The sequence below is a fragment of the Monomorium pharaonis genome, chromosome 10, assembly GCF_013373865.1.
Source record: "Monomorium pharaonis isolate MP-MQ-018 chromosome 10, ASM1337386v2, whole genome shotgun sequence".
Lineage (NCBI taxonomy): Eukaryota > Metazoa > Arthropoda > Insecta > Hymenoptera > Formicidae > Monomorium > Monomorium pharaonis.
The window spans coordinates 11,238,271-11,260,033 of record NC_050476.1 but is presented as its reverse complement, the minus strand read 5'-3'; the positions used below and the strand labels follow the sequence as shown (position 1 = coordinate 11,260,033).

The window sequence follows — 21,763 nt, the reverse complement described above, 5'->3', positions numbered from 1 at the left end:
ACCACTTTTCTTTACAATCAGTGGTTGTAGAATAGAATACATTATTTGCTTATCATTTTTTATTAACTTTGACTGAACATTTGCTCATTAGTGTTTATTTTAAATTTCCTTTTTTTACATTTTTTTATAATAAATAAAATTGTAAGATATAATATGTCAACATTTTTTTAGTTTAAATATAATGTTTTGTGGAAAGTGAGGTATTAAACTACACTTCTTGTTTTCACGTAATATCAAAGTTTATTTGCACCTTTATTACAACCTTTAGTACAACGAATTATTGTATAGCGTTTAATCTTAAACGGCGCGATTATTATCTATTTGTCCGACGGCAGCAAGAACACGTGGTGATCTGAAAAGACTCGGCTTCTCAGTTACCTTCTTTCGCTATGCGGTTATCTTATTCGTTCGTGTTTGGCGATAGCGAGAACATGTGGTGATCTAAGAAGACTCGGCTTCTAATTCACCTTCTTTCGCCCCGTATGATGTTTTATCGTTAATATCGACGGTTAGTGAGAATACGCGGTAATCTGAGAGTGCTCGGCCTCTCATCCACCTTCTTTCACTGCACGGATACTTGTTCGTTGGAATGTACCCGAGCACATACGCGTCGTTCACGTTTTCGTCCCGACTTTTGTTACGTTATGACGTGACCGGCGCCTTGACAGAGAATGAGAGTAAGGACCGGGGGACCGGTCCTTATATACATTTGTGTTGTTTTTCCGGAATCTTCTCGTACTTTCGGAGATGTTACCTGAGTTTGATGACTCACAAGGGGACCTTACGGGTCATGGGTCATCGATTTTTTTCATATTTATAGGATTTGAAGATCAGAACCCGGACTTCAATTTCCTAAAGCAGTACGATGCGCTTCTCAAAAATACTTGAGAAAATCGATTTTGAAAATTTCCGATATCTTTAAGTACAGAAAATTTTGACCTATCGTCAGAGCCGCTTGTAGCCGAGCGCACAGAGCTCTAGTTTCGTAAGCGCGGAGTCACTGGTTCGATTCTCGCTCTGGCCTCAATTTTTTTTTAATAAGTCAATGGAGTTTTTTATTAATCCTATATCTTAACATTTATCAAATTGAAATGCTAATTAATTATTAAATATTTATTCGTTATTTTTTAAATGAAAATTAACATCTCTTTATTTTTATTTAACGGTAAAATATGAATAGCACAGCATCTGCTCTCTCGGAACCCTTACTTCTCCCACTTTTTGCAAGGCTGTTCTTTGTTCACGACTAGATGCGAGAGAATGGTGATCGACCAGGATCGACTTACAATAAACTTGACTTGTAAACTCCGACTAACGTGTTAAAGATATAGCGTAAAATGTAAGCGATAAAATAACTGAATATTATTTATTCATATTATTTTTGCATTTAACAATAAGACCTTTTCCATTTTTGTACCAAATTTTAATTTATTATAAATATTTGCATTTTCAAGCAAGTGGTAATTAAAAATAAAAAGATGTTAATTTTTATTTAAAAATTAACGAATAAATATTTAATAATTAATTAGCATTTCAATTTGATAAATGTTAAGATATAGGATTTAAAAAAAACTCCATTGACTTATTAAAAAAAAATTGGGGACAGAGCGAGAATCGAACCAGCGACTTCGCGATTACGAAATTAGAGCTCTGTGCGCTCGGCTATGAGCGGCTCTGACGATAGGTCAAAATTTTCAGTACTTAAAGATATCGGAAATCTTCAAAATCGATTTTCTCGAGTATTTTTGAGAAGCGCATCGTACTGCTTTAGGAAATTGAAGTCCGGATACTGATCTTCAAATCCTATAAGTATGAAAAGAATCGATGACCCATGACCCGTAAGGTCCCCTTGTCAGACTGCGTCTTGCACGTGAACGAACGCGTCTATGCAGGCCAGGTCCAAATCCCGAACGTTCTACCGTTCTACCGTTAGATATTGTTAGAGGCGTGCGATTGTATGCGCAACATATAAAAAAGATCAATGTTTAATAAATACATTTGGCAAACAATTCAATTCACGTTTTTTTTTAAAGAAAACAAGAATTATTGAATCTGTTAAACGGTATTATTGTATATTATTTTATATTTTTTACATTCTGTTGGTTTATATTATTTATAATTTATATTGTATAAATAACTTACTAATTATAATTTTTTTAGTTATTGATGTTTGCCATGTTAATTTTCTGTTTTCTGTTTATGGGATAGCTAAATGGTTGACGATTTTCCCTCACGAGGATAAAGATGATATTTTCTATAAAGATGAAAACGCCTTGCAATGTTATAATTGTTATCCTGCTTGCAAGGATATTAGTTACGACGTGCTTACTTGGAGAAGTTATATGTCTTCCGGTGGATACAATACCAACTTATTGTAAGTGTTTATATAGTCTTCTTTAAAATATCATTCTTGACTTAATTCTAAGACAATTTCTTCTTTACCAAATTTTTGTTTAAAGAATATATTTTTAATTAAAAGAAAACAGGATTTAAATTAATGAGCAATCGTACAAATATCAGAATCACATTATATTATCATTAAAAAAGAAGATGAAACGATTCATGAAACGATCCGTCTTTTTTCCTTGGGCCAGCGCGAATAAATCTCACAAGAAAACCTTGTCAACCCGAAAATTTCAATTTTAATAAAACTTAACATAAATGTAAAAGGGGTAAATAAATGAATTTAGAAATTTTCCGTTTGGGCTTAAAAACGGTTTAAAGTGATGAAACCACCCTTCAAAGATTGAGACATTTTTGTCTTTTTTCGATATATCTCGTAAACTGAAGAAAATATAAAAAAATGTTTTATATAAAAGTTTTACAGCATAAATACTTTTATTTAACTATGTTATTTATTAAAAAAATTTTTTTTTCAAAAAACAATTTTTTCAAAAAATAAATGGCATATTCAAATAGATGCATTTATGTCATAAAACTTTTATATAAAACATTTTTTTTTTGTTTGGTTTACGAGATATATCGAAAAAAAACAAAACTGTCTCAACCTTTAAAGAGTGGTTTCACCCCTTCAAATTGTTTTTGAGCCCAAACGAAAAATTTTTACATTCATCTATTTACTCTTTCTACATTTATGCCAAGTTTTAATAAATTTAGAATTTTCGAGTTTGCGAAATTTTTTTGTTAGTCGGAAACCAAGGAAGGAGACAAATCCGGAAACACAACGTTGGTTGTGATGAAATAAAGAAATGTATTTTATTCAGCGTGGTTTCTGTTACATTGATTACTGCAGTGCAGTATTTGATATTTCACCGTGATCGGAATTTGCGCGGGCAGTATTTACAATATCAGTTTTCGTTTGGTCTTCAGTCCATCAGTTTTTAAATCCAAGACTGTGCGGCTTTTCGAACGCAGCTCAGCTGATTGGGCACGCGATTTGCGCGTAATGTGCGGAAGGGAAAAGCGTGGCCCTTCCTCGACACGGGGCCGTTAGTGGTGAGAAGTCCGGCGCGCGTGAATTTGATATTCCCGTTTTTTTTTGCCGATCGAGGAATTGGTGGTGTAGCCCGGCCGAGGCAGGAAATGTCTGCGCTCCTATGGTCGCAAGAAGGAGGAAAGGGTAGAATTTGTTCAAATTGTACGAGCCGGTATAACCCAGGCCGAGGCGGAAAATCTCCTCTATCAATACGTTTGAGTGAGAAAGATAGATTGAATCCGAATGCGTGCGGCTAGCCGGTAAGCCCAAGCGGGGAATCTCGTTACCTCTTTAGTCGCGGTGTGCAGGTGGATTTGGAGAGTATTCAAGGACTGGCGGTCAAGAAGTGCCTGGCCGAGGTCGAGAACCCTACTGCCGGTCGTAGTCGAGCTCAAGAGACAAGCTTTGTGTCGAAACTAACTCGGTACTGGCTTGCAGAAAACAAATGGCTTTCCTCCACAACTGTCCTCCTTTTATATCCATCACGAGCGGCGGCCTGAGCTGATCCGAGTAGAGGGGCGACGGAGCAGGAGAAAGCTTAATAATTTTAACAAATCAGGCATTGTTTTATGGCCGAAAATGTTCGACGTTTGCGTAGCTCGACGATTGGTTCGTGCATGATGCCTGGCATGCAATAATGCGCGTGCGCGGCCTATTAGCCGTTGCGTGGCTTGTCGTTCGCTTGCGCGAGCATTTACATTCTTATCGTGTCACAGTGGGCCAGGAGACATCCCAGCAAACACAAAGTTACATGTAACGTGCTTATTAGTTGTAATTTCCCACTCAATAATATAATTGCAATATAACACACGTGTTATATTACAATTACATTGTTGAGTGGGAAATTACAACTAACAGGTACGTTACATGTAACTTGGTGTTTGGTGGGATGGTTCTGTAGCCAAAAGTCGACAAGCTCGTTAAAATGTACAAAAATAAATTGTAATTATTCCTATATATCGTTTTTTGGGTTGCTGATTCCAATTCCAAAGTAAAAATTTCAAAAATCAAAATTGCAAATTTAATATCGCAGATGATTTTTAAAAATTATCAAGAGACACGGTAGTGTCTCGCGCCAAGTGAACGCGCAGCGCGAGACCACCGTAGATTTACGCGAGTACGCGACTTGCGAGCACCTGAGATTATCAGATCTCAATAACGATTTAACCGATCGAGTTCTAACTAGGTTCAATCAAAAGCTTAGGTTTGATTTAAAAAAAAAAAATGTTTTTATTTTTTTTCTGCGTGCTCTACGAGCGGAGATATAGCGACGCAAAGTCCAAAATGTATATTTTTTATTTAAGATACGTCGTCGGTCTTTGTCGAGTACACAAATTCAACACGAGAGGGCTCTTCTAAGACTTACCTGTGACAGTTCCTTATAAAATATATACTGCATATGGATATGATGATAAATTGCTATCATTCGTGATATGATTGTTTTGTGAGAGTAAAGAATAAATATTAAGTGATATCCTATCCTATCCTATCCTCCTATCTAAAAAAGGAGATGTTAAATCGAATCGAATTTATTGTTGCCGCTTTTCCGAGATGCTGATTGGCTGTCTCGCTATCTCGTTGTTAAGTGCGTTGTGACTTTCTTCACTTCGTGTCATTTCCAGCTGTCAAACTGTCACTTTTGATAATTGATTGAAATAATTACAAAAAATCAGGGAAAAAGAAAAGAGCCACATAAAAAATATACGAGAGGAAGAGAAAGAGAGAGAGAGAGAAGAGGGGGGAGAAGTAAGAAAAAGTTTAATTTTTTATAACACATTAAGTATTTTATTTCTGAAAACAATAATATTTATATATATATGTATAATTTTTGAAAATAATTTTTTCCTTTGAATGTTTTTTGCTTTTCTTCCTTCCTTTTACAACATAAAGTTTGTTTTGTCAAAATTAGAATTTTTAATTTGATTTAGCTGCGTTTTTATTATTAATATATTTAAATGTTTTTTATTTAAGGTTAAAGAAAATAAGCATTATATTAAAAAAAGAAAGAAAGAAATAGAAGGAGCAGAGAGTAAGAAAAGAAACATTAAAAAGGTATAAACAGAGAACAGAAATAAAAAAGATACATAATATTAATGAGTCAGGTGTAGAAAATCAATATATTATTCGATTTGTAGTTAATATTGACGCCAAACTGGTAGATATATTAATTTTTTTATAGCTGTTTCAAAATCAATTAATATAGCTGATACGGATCTAAAATTATATGTATATACACTGCAAAAAACTGCCTACTCAATGCAATACCATATGTTATTGCAGTATTGTACTTGCGTTAACGGTAAATATTGTATTAAGTATTTTATGTAGTTGGCAGCCCGCAATTACAAATGTTATTGGTTATATTTTTTTTCTGTGTGTGTATTTTTTTATGTGTGCATGCGCACGCGCTTGTGTGTGTATGTGTGTAAAATTATGTAAATTTATAAATAATTATTGTACATAATATTATATTAAAACATGTTTTTATATAATACACACACATATATGTGTGTATGTATTTATTCATAAAAAGTTAAATAATTAAGTAAATAATAATTTTTAATAAAATATGTTTTTATATAATATTATGTAGTTATTTATAAAATTACACTTATACTTTTTTATTCAAAATTGCAGAAAATAAAGGATAGATTAAAGAAAGGGAAAGAGATAAAGAAAAGAAAGAAGAATAGGAAAAAAAAGAGAAGATTCAAGAAAGCATAATTCTTTTAAATTATCAAAGATTAAGACATTTTCTTATAAAAACGGAGGGAGAAAAAAAAGACAAGAAAGGTATATAATAATTATAGATTAGGTGATGGTTGTGCAGGAGGAGTTACAATTTTTTATGAGAAGGATACATTACATATTACTAATGAAAAAAACATTTTAAATAATCTGGATATTTTAGGTATTAAAATCAATTTAAAAAAGAAAAATAAAGTCCAATATATTATTATTTATAGAAGACATGGTAAAATAGAAGACAAAAGAACATAGAAACAAAAAATCATGGAGTACATTCCATCGGATTTTGAGACAGCTATAAAAAAATCGATATATCTATCCGTTTGGAGTCAACGTTAATTACAACCGAACGATATATTGATTTTTTATACCTGACTCAACTTAATGATTATTAATATTATGTACCTTTTTATAATATTATATAAGAATAGATTTTATTAGAAAATAAATATTATTTATTTAAATGTTTTTAAATTTTTATTTTTTATAAATATCTATATACAGGATGTTTGGTAAAGATTTATGCAATCTTTATAAACAGGTAGAGCGCATTAAACTGAACAGAAAAGTCCTTTACCGTTTTTCCATTTTCGCAACAGTTAACGAGTTATTGATTACACAGGTACACAAAAAAATGGCGTTTCCTATTGAAATTAAAAAAAAATAGGCAAATTCAGCAATTCTGATCTTGGATTTGAATTCAGCGAGTCAAAATACATAAGGATTAATTAATTTGGTCCGCCGAACCAACCACTTTTTTGTGTGCCTGTGTAATCAACAACTATTAACTATTGCGAAAAACGCAAAATGTTAAAGAACTTTTCTGTTCAATTTAATGCGCTCTACCTGTTTATAAAAATTGCATAAATTTTTACCAAATACCAAATATATATATATAAATGTACATATCCATATGCATGTATATATATTTATGTTTATCTTTAAAATATCGAATTTTTACAATACACAGAGCATTGTAAAAAATAATTTCTGCATTAAGCTGACAATTGCAGAAAATATCGAATTTTTACAATACACAGAGCATTGTAAAAATTAATTTCTGCATTAGGCTGACAATTGCAGAAAATATCGAATTTTTACAATACACAGAGCATTGTAAAAAGTAATTTCTGCATTAGGCTGACAATTGCAGAAAATATCGAGTTTTTACAATACACAGAGCATTGTAAAAAATAATTTCTGCATTAGGCTGACAATTGCAGAAAATATCGAGTTTTTACAATACACAGAGCATTGTAAAAAATAATTTCTGCATTAGGCTGACAATTGCAGAAAATATCGAGTTTTTACAATACACAGAGCATTGTAAAAAATAATTTCTGCATTAGGCTGACAATTGCAGAAAATATCGAGTTTTTACAATACACAGAGCATTGTAAAAACTAAGTTTCTGCAATAGGCTGACAATTGCAGAAACTATCGGGTTTTTACAATACACAGAGCATTGTAAAAACTAAGTTTCTGCAATAGGCTGACAATTGCAGAAAATATCGAGTTTTTTCAATACACAGAGCATTGTAAAAAATAATTTCTGCATTAGGCTGACAATTGCAGAAACTATCGAGTTTTTACAATACACAGAGCATTGTAAATACTAATTTCTACAATAGGCTGACAATTGCAGAAAATATCGAATTTTTACAATACACAGAGCATTGTAAAAACTAATTTCAGCAAAAGGCTGACAATTGCAGAAAATATCGAATTTTTACAATACACAGAGCATTGTATTCGCACTTAACAGATCAAACTTTCGCCTAGGGATTCTCAAAGTAGAGTCTTTGCCCTTTAATTTAAAAAAAAGTACATGTAATTTAGATGATTTTTCGCAAAGTTGCATCACTTTGAAGATTGCCTAAAATTCGGTCAAAATTTTTGGCTCGTTTTATTTTGCGCCAGTGCATATATACATAAATATCTATAAAAAATAAAAAGTTTAAAAAATTACAAGAATTAAGTGATAGGTAGAAGGAAATAGAGAGAGAGAGAGAGAGAGAGAGAGAGAAGGAAAGAGAGAGAGAGAGAGAGAGAGAGAGAGAGAGAGAGAGAGAGAGAGAGAGAGAGAGAGAGAGAGAGAGAGAGAGAAAGAGAGATTTCGGGAAGGTAACATTTGCGTTTTAAATATTTTGAAAAAAAGGAATCTTAAACTCTTAATTCTCATTTCTTATTAATTATCATTCTTAATAATTATTATTTTTTATTAATTATTATTTTCATTAAGTATCATTTGCGTTTTAATTATTTTGACATTTTGTGTATTTTAATAGAAGAAAAGGAATGAGATTAGAGAGAAAGAATTGAGATCCAGAGAGTTTAAAAGAAATCTAGAAAGTGAAAGTGTTGAAATTTGATTGAAAATTATCAGGTAACAATACATGTAATATTATAAATTTTAATTTATTAAAAAATTTAATTTTAATGATGTATTATTAAGGCATAAGATTAAAAAAATTTAATTTTAAAGTTGTTGAATGCTTATTATTAGAAGTTGTTGAAATGGTCAGAGAGAGACAGTGAGTTTTGTCGAAAGAGATTAGAAAAGGAAAGAGATTAGATAAAAGGAAATTGTTATTGAGAGAGATTAAACAAGAAAGCCAGAAAGTGAAAGTTTTGAAAATTGATTGAAAATTAACAGGTAACATTACATATAATATATTATAATTTTTAATTTATTTAAAGAGGATTAAGTATGGAGATAAAGTATGTAAGAGTGATATTAAGAAACATGAAAATATAATTACTAATTTGTGTTTAGAGAGAGACAGAGGGGGGGAGGTGGGAGAGTGGGAGAGCGTGAGAGATAAAGAAGAGGATTAAATAAGAAAGTAAAGTGTAAGAGTAATATTGAACAATATGAAAATAATATAATTAATATCATTAATAATATAATTAATAATTTAGAGAGGGGGAGAAGGAGCGTGAGATAGAGAAGGGCATTAAATATGATAAAGTGTGTGAGAGTAATATTACAGAAGAAAAAAAAGTGCAATGTTCAATATAAAAATGCTAAGTGGCGCGCGCGAAGCGCGCGCAATGTTGTGTTCTAGTATCTGTAAATCGTACGGTTAATAATTTCTTATAAGAAAAGTCTCGTAGATCCGATGAGAAGTGCGCGTTCGTAGTCGAATCATAGACGTAGGATATCTAGACCTCGCGTGTTCTAGATTTCCTTTGTTGTGCATGGTCAAACTTTAGAAAGAGTGAGCTTCTGTTTATGGTAGTCACCTCTCTGTCTAACAACACATGTTGGGGGAATAAAGCCTTCGTTGATTCGTAGAATAGAAAAGTAGTGGGAATGAAAGTGAATGAAGAAGATTAAGGAGTGATAGATACTACGATTAAGAAAAACGCAAAGAAGTAAACAATATTTTTTATATCCAAAACTTTGTAATGTTTTTAACATGTTTATAATTTGTTTACATCTATCTACTTATAAATTATTAATTATTTTTATACATTAATATAACTTTTATAAATTATAAATATTAATATAAATTATAAATTAAATAACTTTAATAAAAATAAAATTACTTATAAGTTATTGATTTTTAAATAGAATTAACTTTGTAAATTTTGTTCGTATTCGATTGATTTTATTATTTTTGGAAGCTGCATAGTGGCGAAGACGAAGAACAAAAAATTTTTTTAGCAGAATTCGAATTAATTGATTTCTGTGATCCATCAATGGAATTTGATTAAAAGTGTGTTCTACTTCAGTAAATAAATCATTTACAGGTAATTCTCTTATTGTAAACAAAATTAGTTTTTGTATAACGTTTTTAGAAGTTAATATATTTTCGTTAGTTCTAAAAATATGTTCTGCTAGTTTGCAAATTTTGATCACATCGTCTGATGCATTAAATAATTTACCAAATTGTTTTCTTTTTTGCAGCAGAGACGATGGTGCAGATTGTGTTAAACTTTCAATGCACAAGTTACATTTTATAATTTTTTGTGTTTGTTTGACAATAAAACCTGCAATATATGCTAAAATATCTTTCTGATATTCGCTCAATGTTATCATTGATTGCACACTATAATCATGTTTTATGTCCCAAATAAAATTGTCTATCTCACTGTCTTTCTGATTGTCTGTTTCATTATTTAATTTTAATATAAGTGTATCGTCTTTGGGTATGCAATTGGCATTAAATACTATATTTAAATTAACATGTGTATGCAGTTTCTTTAATGCTGATTTAAATTGTCGTGCCGTTGGATTATTGTTGCATCCACCAAATCGTCGAATAGAAGCAAAAAACGTTTCTACATGGTCCTGTGACATTTTGTATGTTAATAAGAATGTCATATACTTTTCGGCAAACAATTTTTCAGCTAATAGCATAGTACTTTTTAGACATATGATTAATCCTATAAAATCTGTTTTACTTTTTGTTTCTAGTATAGGTTGATTATTTATTTTTATTGGTTTAATATATTTAATAAATTTTTCTACATTTATCTTTACATTCTCAAAATTTTCCACACAAATTGCTCGTTGTGTAATTTTTTTTGTTAAAATGTTTCTTGAATTTAATAAATCAAAAATGTCATTTATTGTTTGACGAAATTCTGCCGTCGCTGTTGCACCTTGGAATTGTGGAAGCTTTAAATCTTCTTCACAATATTTTAGAGCGATAGCAACGCTAGAACTAAAGATCTGAACAGCGAGTTTTACTTTCATCTTCTCATTTTTAAAATCAATATGTCTACGTCTAATTTTGGTTGCCAGATGAAGTATTTCCTCTTCTTGTTTTTGTACAAGCAAAGTTAAATAATTCCAATTAATCATTTTTCCGTTAATATCTGTAAAGCATCCTTTTGCAGCTAACATATTCCTCACTAACTTAACCATGTGGCAAGCATCTAGCATTACAGTGATAGGTTCTTGGGTAACAGGATGTTCAAAGTAAGTTTTTAAATTATCTAGAGTTGAGATTTTGGCTCCCAGCTCTTGAACCATCGAAATATTTGTAGAAGCACCATCAAAAGTTATATTATAAATTAAAATTTTATGATTATGTGCAACATGTAATATATCACTTAATATATGACTTTTTTCTTTGCCTGTTAATGTGTGAATAAGATAATAAGCAATAACGATTTTGAAATACATATTGATGCCTACTAGCATAAAAACAAAAAACATTTGTTGCTTCAGTACTATTTTTACAGTCATTAGAATTGTTTCCAACATCAACAAATCCGTGCCACTGTTTTCCATCAAATTCTATATGTTTCTTAATTGCCATTTCATCACAAGTTAGCGAGAAATATAATTTTTTATCAGCAGCTTGAGCTTTTTGACATAGTTGTGACACATACTCCAACGCAGAAATTGAAATTCCTGGCTCATTATTAACAGAACTTAACCATTTTCTTATTGTGCTTTGATGAGGTAAAATATTCATAAATGTTTTCCTTACATATTCATATGCCGCAGGAGAATAAAAATGTAAAGTACAAGCAAACTTTTTCAATTCTATAGGAAATGACTTTTGCTTTTTGAGTAAAAGTTTATTAATAAATTCTTGGATTACTGGCGAACACATTTTCTGGGGAAATAAATAAAAAATACATTTACATTTTTATAATTTTTTATGTATATATATTGATATAGTATATATATATTGATTTCATAAAGTGTAAAAAAGTTACATAATTATTTTGTATATAATAATTGTATTATTGTATATAAAATCATTTTAAGTATTATTTTAAAATGTTATAAACCACATAAATATATGTTAGATGATTACGATGATTTAAGAATATTTTAAATGTATATACAATTATGGACACTACATTAAATACCGGCTAAATTATTTTATCAAAAGTGAACAGTACAATTCTACAGCATTTAAACTAGTCAGTTTTTAAACTTACATTCAATATATTTGTAACTGACTCCGTCAATAATTCTTTTTCCTTTAAGTCTTGAATTATATCTTGAAACGTTTGAATTTTTGTAAGCAAGCGTTTGTTCTTGCGTTGCAGTAATAGTTTATCTTTTTTCATTTTATTGAATGCTATTAAAAATCGATTCCATACGATTGTGTTCTTAAAATCTTCTACTCTAAAAGTACCGAAAACCTTTATATAACAGCTTTTTTTGCTTTTTTTACTTTTTTGGAAATCATTAGAATCATTTTTCCTGCAAAAGAATATTACAATAATATTATAATTAAATTAAAAGAGATATTATTAAAAAAGCTAATATATTACCTTTTCAAACATTCCATTTATCTGTTGTTCCTAAAAGACATTTGGTGGTTGCAGTTTCTACTATTGATACACTTGCGACATTTTGATTATCATTAATAATTTTTATTGTGTAACAATCTACTTCAGCTATAGGATCTTCAAAATTTCTAAACAAGAAATCAATAACATTAAAAAAGAAAATTGATATATATTAATTAATATATATTGATTTATATTTTATTATAATGTTTAAACTGAATACTTACATCAGATTATTTTCAGAGGATTGTATAGATGTGTTTAATATTTCAAGATGTAATTGCGGAATTGCACCTTTTTTTAAAATTGATCTGTCACATAATTTCCGATAATCTTCAGATTTGAAATGTTTATTACATACATAAAGATATTTAATATCATCTTTTTTCAATATTTTTAACCACTGTTGTCTTATATTTGGATCTTTTGGCAAACTAAAAACGTTAATATTGAATAAAAATCAAAGACATAAATTTAACCTAAACACTTTATTTATAATTTTGTACCAATGTAAAATAATATTTGACTCTGGCGAGTGTTCCGCTTTGCACACGCAACAAATGTTCACCATTTTGTTTTTTAATTAAAATTTTTTAATTGTAAAAAATAATATATAGATAAATTCTTTTTATCAGTTATAATTTCTGACAGATATAAGAATATATCTGTCAAATCAAGCGTGACTATGTGACAAGCGTGACCAAAAGCTGTTACCATAGTAAATTTTTGCCCCCTACCCTAAGTATCGATAGACAGAGAAAGATACACCATGAAAGCATGCTGTCTTCTTCTAAAGTTTGTACAGCTTTTTAGCCAAACGCGAGGTCTAGATATCCTACGTCTATGAGTCGAATATACTTTGACGTTAGCAGACGAATCCGCGGCGAGTTTCACGGCGATAATGTGACAGTTTAGGATTAATGATGTGACGTGCGCGAGGTTAATGGCTTTTTATTTAGTTTCTGTACGCATATTACATTGCGGAAGATTATAGTATAACGTACTATCCGTTATACAATCAGATAAGTATATTATATAAAATTTTTATTTTTTTTAATGGAAATGATTATTTTGAGATAAGTCAATATACTTTGTGCCATGTTTTATTTTTAGTTATATATTAAAAGAAAGAGAGGAAGAAACACTGTATTTGAAGGTAAAGGAGAATAGAAGAAGAACAGATAAAAAAAAGAAAGAGTCGGTAAGGAGAGAGAAAAAAAAAATTTTAATAGTTAGAAAAAATTAAGAAAAAAAAGTAAGAAGAATAAAATAAAGTAAGTCACATATATACACATATAAATAAATTATAATTAATGTATGTTGAAAAGAGTGTTATTCTCAAATTGAAAGAAAGGGAGAGAAAGAGAGAGAGAGAGAGAGAGAGAGAGAGAGAGAGAGAGAGAGAGAGAGAGAGAAAAGAATAGCATTGTGATAATATTTACATACATATGTATGTATGTATGTATGTATGTGTATAAATTTAAGTAATGGATATACACATTATGTACCGTAATGTATATTCGAATCATATATATGAGGTGTGTGTACATTTAACATTGTACGCTGTATATACATTTCAAGCATATAAATGGATATACATGTTACATATCATAATGTATATTCGAATCATGTATATGAGATGTATATACATTTAACATACAAGATATTTTTTCACATTATGGAAAAAAAATGTATATAAATAGAAGGTCTGATGTTATGTGGGTATGTATACGTTCAACAAAAGAAATTATAACTGAAACAATACAATACACATGATAAACATTGATATACAACACATATTTTGGGGACGTAATTATTATACATTTTGCTTTAGTATTGTTAATATAAAGTTCTTTAGTTTATAAACAATTTGTGTTATACCATTTCACATACAACATAAAATTGGAAATTTTGTTTATAAAACAATAAACAAATAGAAGTGGCAATTTTAAACTTGTAAAGTTTCGGACAAAGTTTTTTGTCCGAAGGCATTAATTGGAGATTGTCTTTAAGTTATATAGTACGATAGATATCTTATAATGTGATGAAAATGTTTTCAAATTAAATATTCTATCAAATCATTTTTAAGACATATCTCATGTCTCGTCTCATTCAGATACACTTTAAGCACGTTTTATATAGTTCAAGGAATTATGTAGTTATTTTTTTTTTAATACATTGTTAAATTCGTTGACACTTTTTTATATGATTATATCCCACACAGCATACATCTTTCAGAAAGCTTTCGGAAAGATATCTGGCAGAAGATGTTGTGCAGTATGGGATGTGAAGATGTATTCGACGCTCATGAGCAAGTTGAATGCATTAAACAAAAAAGTGTTTTAACATTTTGTAATTTTTGCAATATTTAACAAAATATTAATGTCGACATATAATCGAATGCTCAACCTACCGCCAAATAGAAACGCGCGGCAAGACAATATTGTCGCAAGGCGTGAGGTTGCTATCACTAAGCACGCAGCAAGTTGCTTATGAACGATAATGTTTACACCCATTTTTCCGCGACGTTTAGAAGACTTTTTGTTCAATTTAATAATCTGTACTGCATTACGAGAATCGTGTCCCTGTTTTCATCTGTCTTTATTTGACCATAATTAATGAAAAATTTCTTTTGAATGTCTACTCACTCTCAGTTTTGTGTTCACCCATTCTCTATCTCTCTCTCTCCCTCCCCCCATCTCCCCCCTCCCCCTCCCCCCCTCCCTCCCTACCTCCCTCCCACCCGTGTGTGTGTGTATTGTTTCATTCTACATAGATATTTTTCAAACTTCTTTTGTTAATAACTCTTTAACGAACAATGACCGATGCTTAAGTTATAAGGAAAAGTTACTCAGGATCATGTCCCTGATAACATATGTGAAGGACATTGAAATCGGGGGTGGCTCCGTATAGATGAATAATTACCTGTCTGCACCAAAACAGGACAGATCTATATTAACTATTAATGAATTATTAATCAGTCTAATTAATCGCAAAAGTAATGAAAAACTTATATATGTATATTTTAAATCGTTCCATGTACATAACTACTGTTTCAGCCTCTATGAAAATTTCTATGCATAAGTTTTTATTGTACAGAATGAGAAAAATCACATCTAAGCAATATTCTTTAGTTTATTTTTCAACAAAAAAAACAAAATTTAACTGAACATTAGTTGAACGTTAATAATATAACATACATACCAGATATAGGAATAAGCGAAAAGAGAACAAGAAGAGCAACAGCGAAATAGATAGAGAGAGAGAGAGGGGGGGGGGAGATAGAGAATGGGTGAACACAAAACTGAGAGTGAGTGGATATTCAAAATTTTTCATTAATTATGGATGAATGAAGACAGATAAAAACAGAGACAATTCTCGTAATACAGTACAAATTATTAAATTGAACAAGAAAGTCTTCTAAACGTCGCGGAAATTTGGGTGTAAACATTGCCATTCGTAAACAAGTCGCCGCGTGTTTACCGATAGCAGTCGCTCGCCTCGCTTGGCAATAATATTGTCTTGCCGCGCGTCTGTTTTTGGCAGTAGGCTGAGCAAATTCGGTTATTTCCCAAAATTAATATTTCGTTAAATATCGCACAAATTACGAAATGTTAAAATACTTTTTATTTAATGCACTAATTTAGTGCATTAAATAAATGTTTTAACATTTTATGCACCCACATAGAAATAAAACCTCCAGTAGACGTCTAATGGACGTCTGCCATGGAAGTTTAAACTTCCAGTGGACGTCCATTGACGTCCAATATAGAGCCATTAGAAATCCACAGTTCCGCATTGCGGACGTCTATTAGACCTCCATTAGAGGTCGTCAAAGAGGTCTATTAAACGTTGTATGGATCATTAATAGAGGCTTCACGGAGCCTTGACGGATGACTAACGGATGTTTCATGGATCATTAATAGAGGCTTTATGGAGCCTCGATAGATGATTGACAAAATAAAAATTTAAAATAAAAATTTTATTTCTTTTAAATTATTTTTATCAACAGTACATACTAAATTTAGGACAAATTTTTATTAATTAATTAAATTTAAATTATATTATTTTATTTTTTTCTTACTTGCCTCTGGTAGGTTTTGAACCCGGGACCTTAGGATTACAAACCTTGTACTCCATCTGCTATGGCAATTTGACTCATCGATATGGGTACTTGTTATTGTCTACATATACCTATATGTTATAAACTGACGCCATTATATTATTTTTTATAAAAGCAATTAAATTTTGCAAAACATATTAAAAACAAATAGCATTAATTTATTTACTTATTAATTTCATTATTAAATTAATTTTTTTCCATAACCTTAATAATTTGATGGAAATTGCGATCTATTTAGCATTAATACTTTGAAGCGTTTAAATGGTTAATTAGATGGTTTTAACTACATAGATCATATATTCTAAGAAAAATTGAATAGTACATTTATTATTCTGTTTTTGTTCAGTACATGATAAATTTAGATTTTGTGCATTTTTTTGTGCGCAGTAATTGTAGACAAACCGTTATTTTTGGAAACATTATCTTTATGATAATTTTTTTAAATATCTCTCATTCAGGATGTTATCAGTGTTGTCTGATTTCTGAGTCAACTACAACGCGCATGGACGGCTCAAAGATCGGACAGCATTGTGATATCTTTTATGAGACATTAAGCTGATATCATTTAGTTGTGATATCATAAGGATAACATTTTCAAGAAACTTAAGTGAAACTCTTCCATAAGATATCTCAAAGACCTCTTTTAGTAGACGTCTCTGATAAATGTTACCATTTGGACATTATTTCCACGATATTTAAATGTTTTCTTAAAAAAGTTCTCTTAAAGTTTTCATTCTGACAAGCGTGTTGTCTGGGTAACTTCTACCATGAAAATAAATGTTCCATACAGCTATGGAAGTTTAATGGATACCTAATAGACGTCTATCTAACTTCCATCATGGAAGTAAATGTTCCATAGAGCTATAGAAGTTTAATGGATCCTTAATGGACGTCTGTCTAACTTCCATCATGGAAATAATGTTCCATAGAGCTATGGAAGTTTAGTGGATCCTTAATAGACGTCCATCTAACTTCCACCATGGAAGAAAACGTCCAATGGAGCTATGGATGTTTAATAGATCCCTAATGGATGTCTATCTAACTTCCGCCATGGAGGTAAACTTTCAATGGAGCCATGGAAGTTTACTGGATCCCTAATGGACGTCTATCTAACTTCCGCCATAGAGATAAACCTCCAAGGAGCTAAGGAAGTTTACTAGACCTCTAATGGACGTCCATCTGACTTCCACCATGGACATAGACGTCCCATGGATCTATGGAGGTTTAATGGACGTCCATTGGACATCCACTGAATGCCAATTTATATGTGGGGCAATATTTAATAAAGTATTAATTTTGAGAAATAACCGAATTTGCTCAGCCTACTGCCAAAAACAGACGCGCGGCAAGACAATATTACCGCCAAGCGAGGCAAGCGACTGCTATCGGTAGACACGCGGCGACTTGTTTACGAATGGGAATGTTTACACCCAATTTTCCGCGACGTTTAGAAGACTTTTTTGTTCAATTTAATAATTGTACTGCGTTACGAGAATCGTATCTGTTTTTATTTGTTTTCAATTGTCCATAATTAATGAAAAATTTCTTTTGAATAATCACTCTAGTGATCACTTTTGTGTTCACCCATTCTCTCCCCCCCCCTCTCTCTCTCTCTCTCTCTCTCTCTCTCTACTCGCGCACTCTCTCTCCTCCCCTACCACTCCAGAGCGCTCTCTCACGCTCGCTCATCCGATTCCCGCTGCCCTCACGCCCCCCTCCCTCCCCTCTCCTCTCTCTCCCCCTCTCCCTGCCGCTCTGCCCGCTCCCTCTCCCTCTCCTCTCCCTCTCCCTCCTCTCCTCTCCCTCTCCCTCTCCCCTCCCTCTCCCTCTCCCTCTCCCTCTCCCTCTTCCCTCCCCTCTCCTCTCCCTCTCCCTCTTCCCTCTCCCTCTCACCTCTCCTGCTCCTCTCCCTCTCCCTCTCCCTCTCCCTCTCCCTCTCTCTCTCTCTCTCTCTCTCTCTCTCTATTTCGCTGTCGCTCTTCTTATTCTCTTTTCGCTTATTTCTACATCTGGTATGTATATTATATCATTCACGTTTAACTAATGTTTAGTTAAATTGTGATTTTTTTTGTTGAAAAATAAACTATATAAAGAGAATTGTTTACATGCAATTTTTCTCATTCTGTATAATAAAAACTCATGCATAGAAATTTTCATAGAGACTGAAACAGTAGTTATGTATATGGAAGGAGTTAAAATATATTATAGTTTTTCATTGCTTTTGTAATTAGTTAGACTGAGAGTGCGAGAGAGAGAGAGACAGGGAGAGAGAGAGAGAGAGAGAGAGAGGTGTCACTTTTTTAAAAATAAATCACATTTAATAAATCTATTACATAAGTAAAAAAATGCCAATGTATTGTTTGAAGATATGAGTTTTTGAATAGTTCTAGTACAAATCCATTATATTTGAAATGTACTCAACATATAGTTTTGGAACGTTTTCATTATATAAATGAGAGGTAATCAGTGTATAGTTTGGGGATACTTTCATTATATAAATAGAAGATAATCAACGTATAATTTGAGGACATACTCTAGGTGGCACCAGTACAGTCAGAATCATATAAACTTTTTGCCCCAAAATATATGAAGGATATAAGATCATATAAGTCCCCAAAGTATTCAATCTCAGAAAACTTTGAGACCAGTCCCCAAAGTATCGAAATGTCCTCAAAGTATGCGTGCGCCGTAAACAATGTCTTCAATAAATGCTCAGAACATAAATATAAATATGAATATAAATATAAATAAATAAATATATATATATATATATATATATATATATATATATATTGTCACGACTTTTCCTGACCGGAAAAACCGCGGGCAAAAGCCATAAGACCGACAGGGTAACCGATACCCCCGATGCCGTGTTTGTCGCGCTCGAATCTCGGCCACACGCTATCGCGAGGAATTGTTGGGCGCCAGACGCGCTCGACGACGCGTCAATTCGCGAAAGTCGCTACGCCAAGTTGTCCTTGATCCTCGCGCGACAATCTCGACCAGCTCTGCCTAACGGTAGAGGGGCGGGGCGAATTGTAAGGGAGCAGGCGACGGCTGAAACACGAAGGGGCGGACGACACACCAGAGAAATCGACTCCGTACTTAACAAGGAACAGACTTTATTAAGAATAAATGTAAGGCGTAGACAAAGATATCACGGGACGCGACACTCGCCGTTCCGACAAGACGGCATCACGGCGCGAATCAGGCAAAAATAAACGCGAACGATACGTAGGGAGCTCCCGCGGCATGCGCGTGGCCAACAAGGACGGACGATGGGATCTTCCACACACAATGAATTTCGGGCGTTCGAGCGTGCCGACACTCCCGGCAACGATAAAACACGACCGCGTGGTTCACGAGAGTCACAAAGCGATCGCCGGCCGCCGCTGCATCCTACCCCGTCGCGAAGCCGGAAGTCCCGTCCACCCGCTACTCGCAACGCGATACTCGCTCGCGCGAGGGCTTTGCGGCGCACACGATCGAGGGGAATCTCCGACGGAACCCGAGCGTCTTCACAACCGTCTTCCCCGTGGCTCGGCGCATTGGCGTCCCGCCTGCTTGCATCCGATAAATCCCCAACTAATCACGCGAACGTATGACCGCTCCGCGACCCACGCGAATCACGCACCAATACGAAAACGAATGCAGAACGGACCCTGGGACCCCCGCTAGCCGGCAACCGCTTACACGACATTATACTTGCGGGCCACCTCACCGATAAAGTCCAGGGCGACGTCACCTCCCTCGTCTCTAGGCTCGTCCCGGTCGCTCTCGCCGTGGCCTCGCACCAGCCACACCGATAATCAACCTTTCGAGGCATGATGTACAAAATCCGATCGTCATTCTCCACGTAGTGCAGATCGGGTCACTTTGATGACAGCGGTATGATTGAGTTCAACACGAATAAAATCAATGTGCAATATCATATTGATACTCAAAATTCATGATATTAAAAAAATACCGTATTTATTCGCTAAAATACCTTAAAATGCAATGCAAATTTTAAACTCGCGTGCAATTAACAAAAAACATCGTATCGACATGTATTTTTTTTTTTAAATTGCTTAGAAAAGAATGAACTTTAATAATCTGAATTAATATTAGCAAGATTTTAACGAAAAATTTGTGCAAAATGATAACAAACTTTTACTTTTTTTATTTAAAAAACACATGTTTGGTTTTCATGCGATACAAAAGGTTCCCACTTAACAAATCAAACTTTCGCGTAGGGATTCTCAAAGTAGAGTCTTTGTCCTTTAATTTAAAAAAAGTACATGTAAGTTGGATGATTTTTCGTAAAGTTGCATCACTTTGAAGATTGCCTAAAAATCGGTCAAAAATTTTGTTTCGTTTTTTTTGCGCCAGTGTATATTAGTTACCTTTTTCTGGAAGATTTTCTTTTTCGTTTTGTACATTGATGTTATTTTCTGTTTCATTTAAGTGCGATCCTGCTGTTGCTAAAGGTTTCCCCATGGTTTATCACCAAACAATTCTTGCATTATCTATATGTGACGATAATACCGAAATGTTAAAATTTCATTAAACATATTACATTAAATATATAACACAAACGAATCATTTTCTTCGACCTGACTGGCCAATGATCTTTTTAGATGTTGCATTAAATTCAGATATATATAAAAAATTTTTAATGTAACTTGTAAAAATTCCCTGCACTCTGGCTCTATATATACGATAGTCTCCCTCAATGTATTTTATTACTCTTGCTCTATTTCTCTGCACTCACAATTTCTACACATACTTACTTCTCTATTGATTATTTACCTGCATTTCACCACGTTGCGATACGTTAACTCAAGTATTATTTACTTATTATTTTTGTATATTATTACTGTTTATATATACAATATATATATATATATATATATATATATATATATATATATATATATATATTGTATTACTGTTAATGCTTATACTGTACTTTTCGCCCAAAGTTGCATTGCATATATTGGGCTCTAGCTTTACATACTATAGTCTATGTCTCTCGACTACTTTATACAATTCTTTCTTACTTTGTACGTTCTTAGAGGGCTTGTTCTAAAATGTTAATAAACGCTTCTCTCTCTCTCTCTCTCTCTCTCTCTCTCTCTCTCTCTCTCTCTCTCTCTCTCTCTCTCTCTCTCTCTCTCTCTCTCTCTCTCGGCTGCGAGATGGACGTGTCG

At 32.6% G+C, this 21,763-nt stretch overlaps 2 protein-coding genes across 4 annotated transcripts in view; one reads left to right on the top strand and one right to left on the bottom strand.

Annotated features, from left to right (window-relative positions):
• Positions 1 to 1,934: 1,934 nt before the first annotated feature.
• The window catches only part of LOC105832125 (degenerin del-1), a 60,518-nt gene continuing 40,689 nt past the window's right edge, over positions 1,935 to 21,763 (top strand). The window contains exon 1 of one of the 3 annotated variants that reach the window (XM_036293019.1): positions 1,935 to 2,374. In XM_036293019.1, coding sequence (XP_036148912.1) covers positions 2,245 to 2,374 — 130 coding nt within the window. In that variant the 5' untranslated portion in view covers positions 1,935 to 2,244. The remainder of the gene's footprint in view (positions 2,375 to 21,763) is intronic. The other 2 variants (XM_036293018.1, XM_036293017.1) reach the window with 2 other exon arrangements.
• LOC114254198 lies at positions 11,890 to 15,055 on the bottom strand. Its single transcript, XM_036293016.1, has 3 exons — positions 12,955 to 15,055; positions 12,676 to 12,882; positions 11,890 to 12,576 (listed from the first exon to the last, which is right to left on the bottom strand). The coding sequence occupies exons 1-3, from the start codon at positions 13,017 to 13,019 to the stop codon at positions 12,435 to 12,437; spliced, it is 414 nt and encodes a 137-aa protein (XP_036148909.1). The 5' UTR covers positions 13,020 to 15,055; the 3' UTR covers positions 11,890 to 12,434.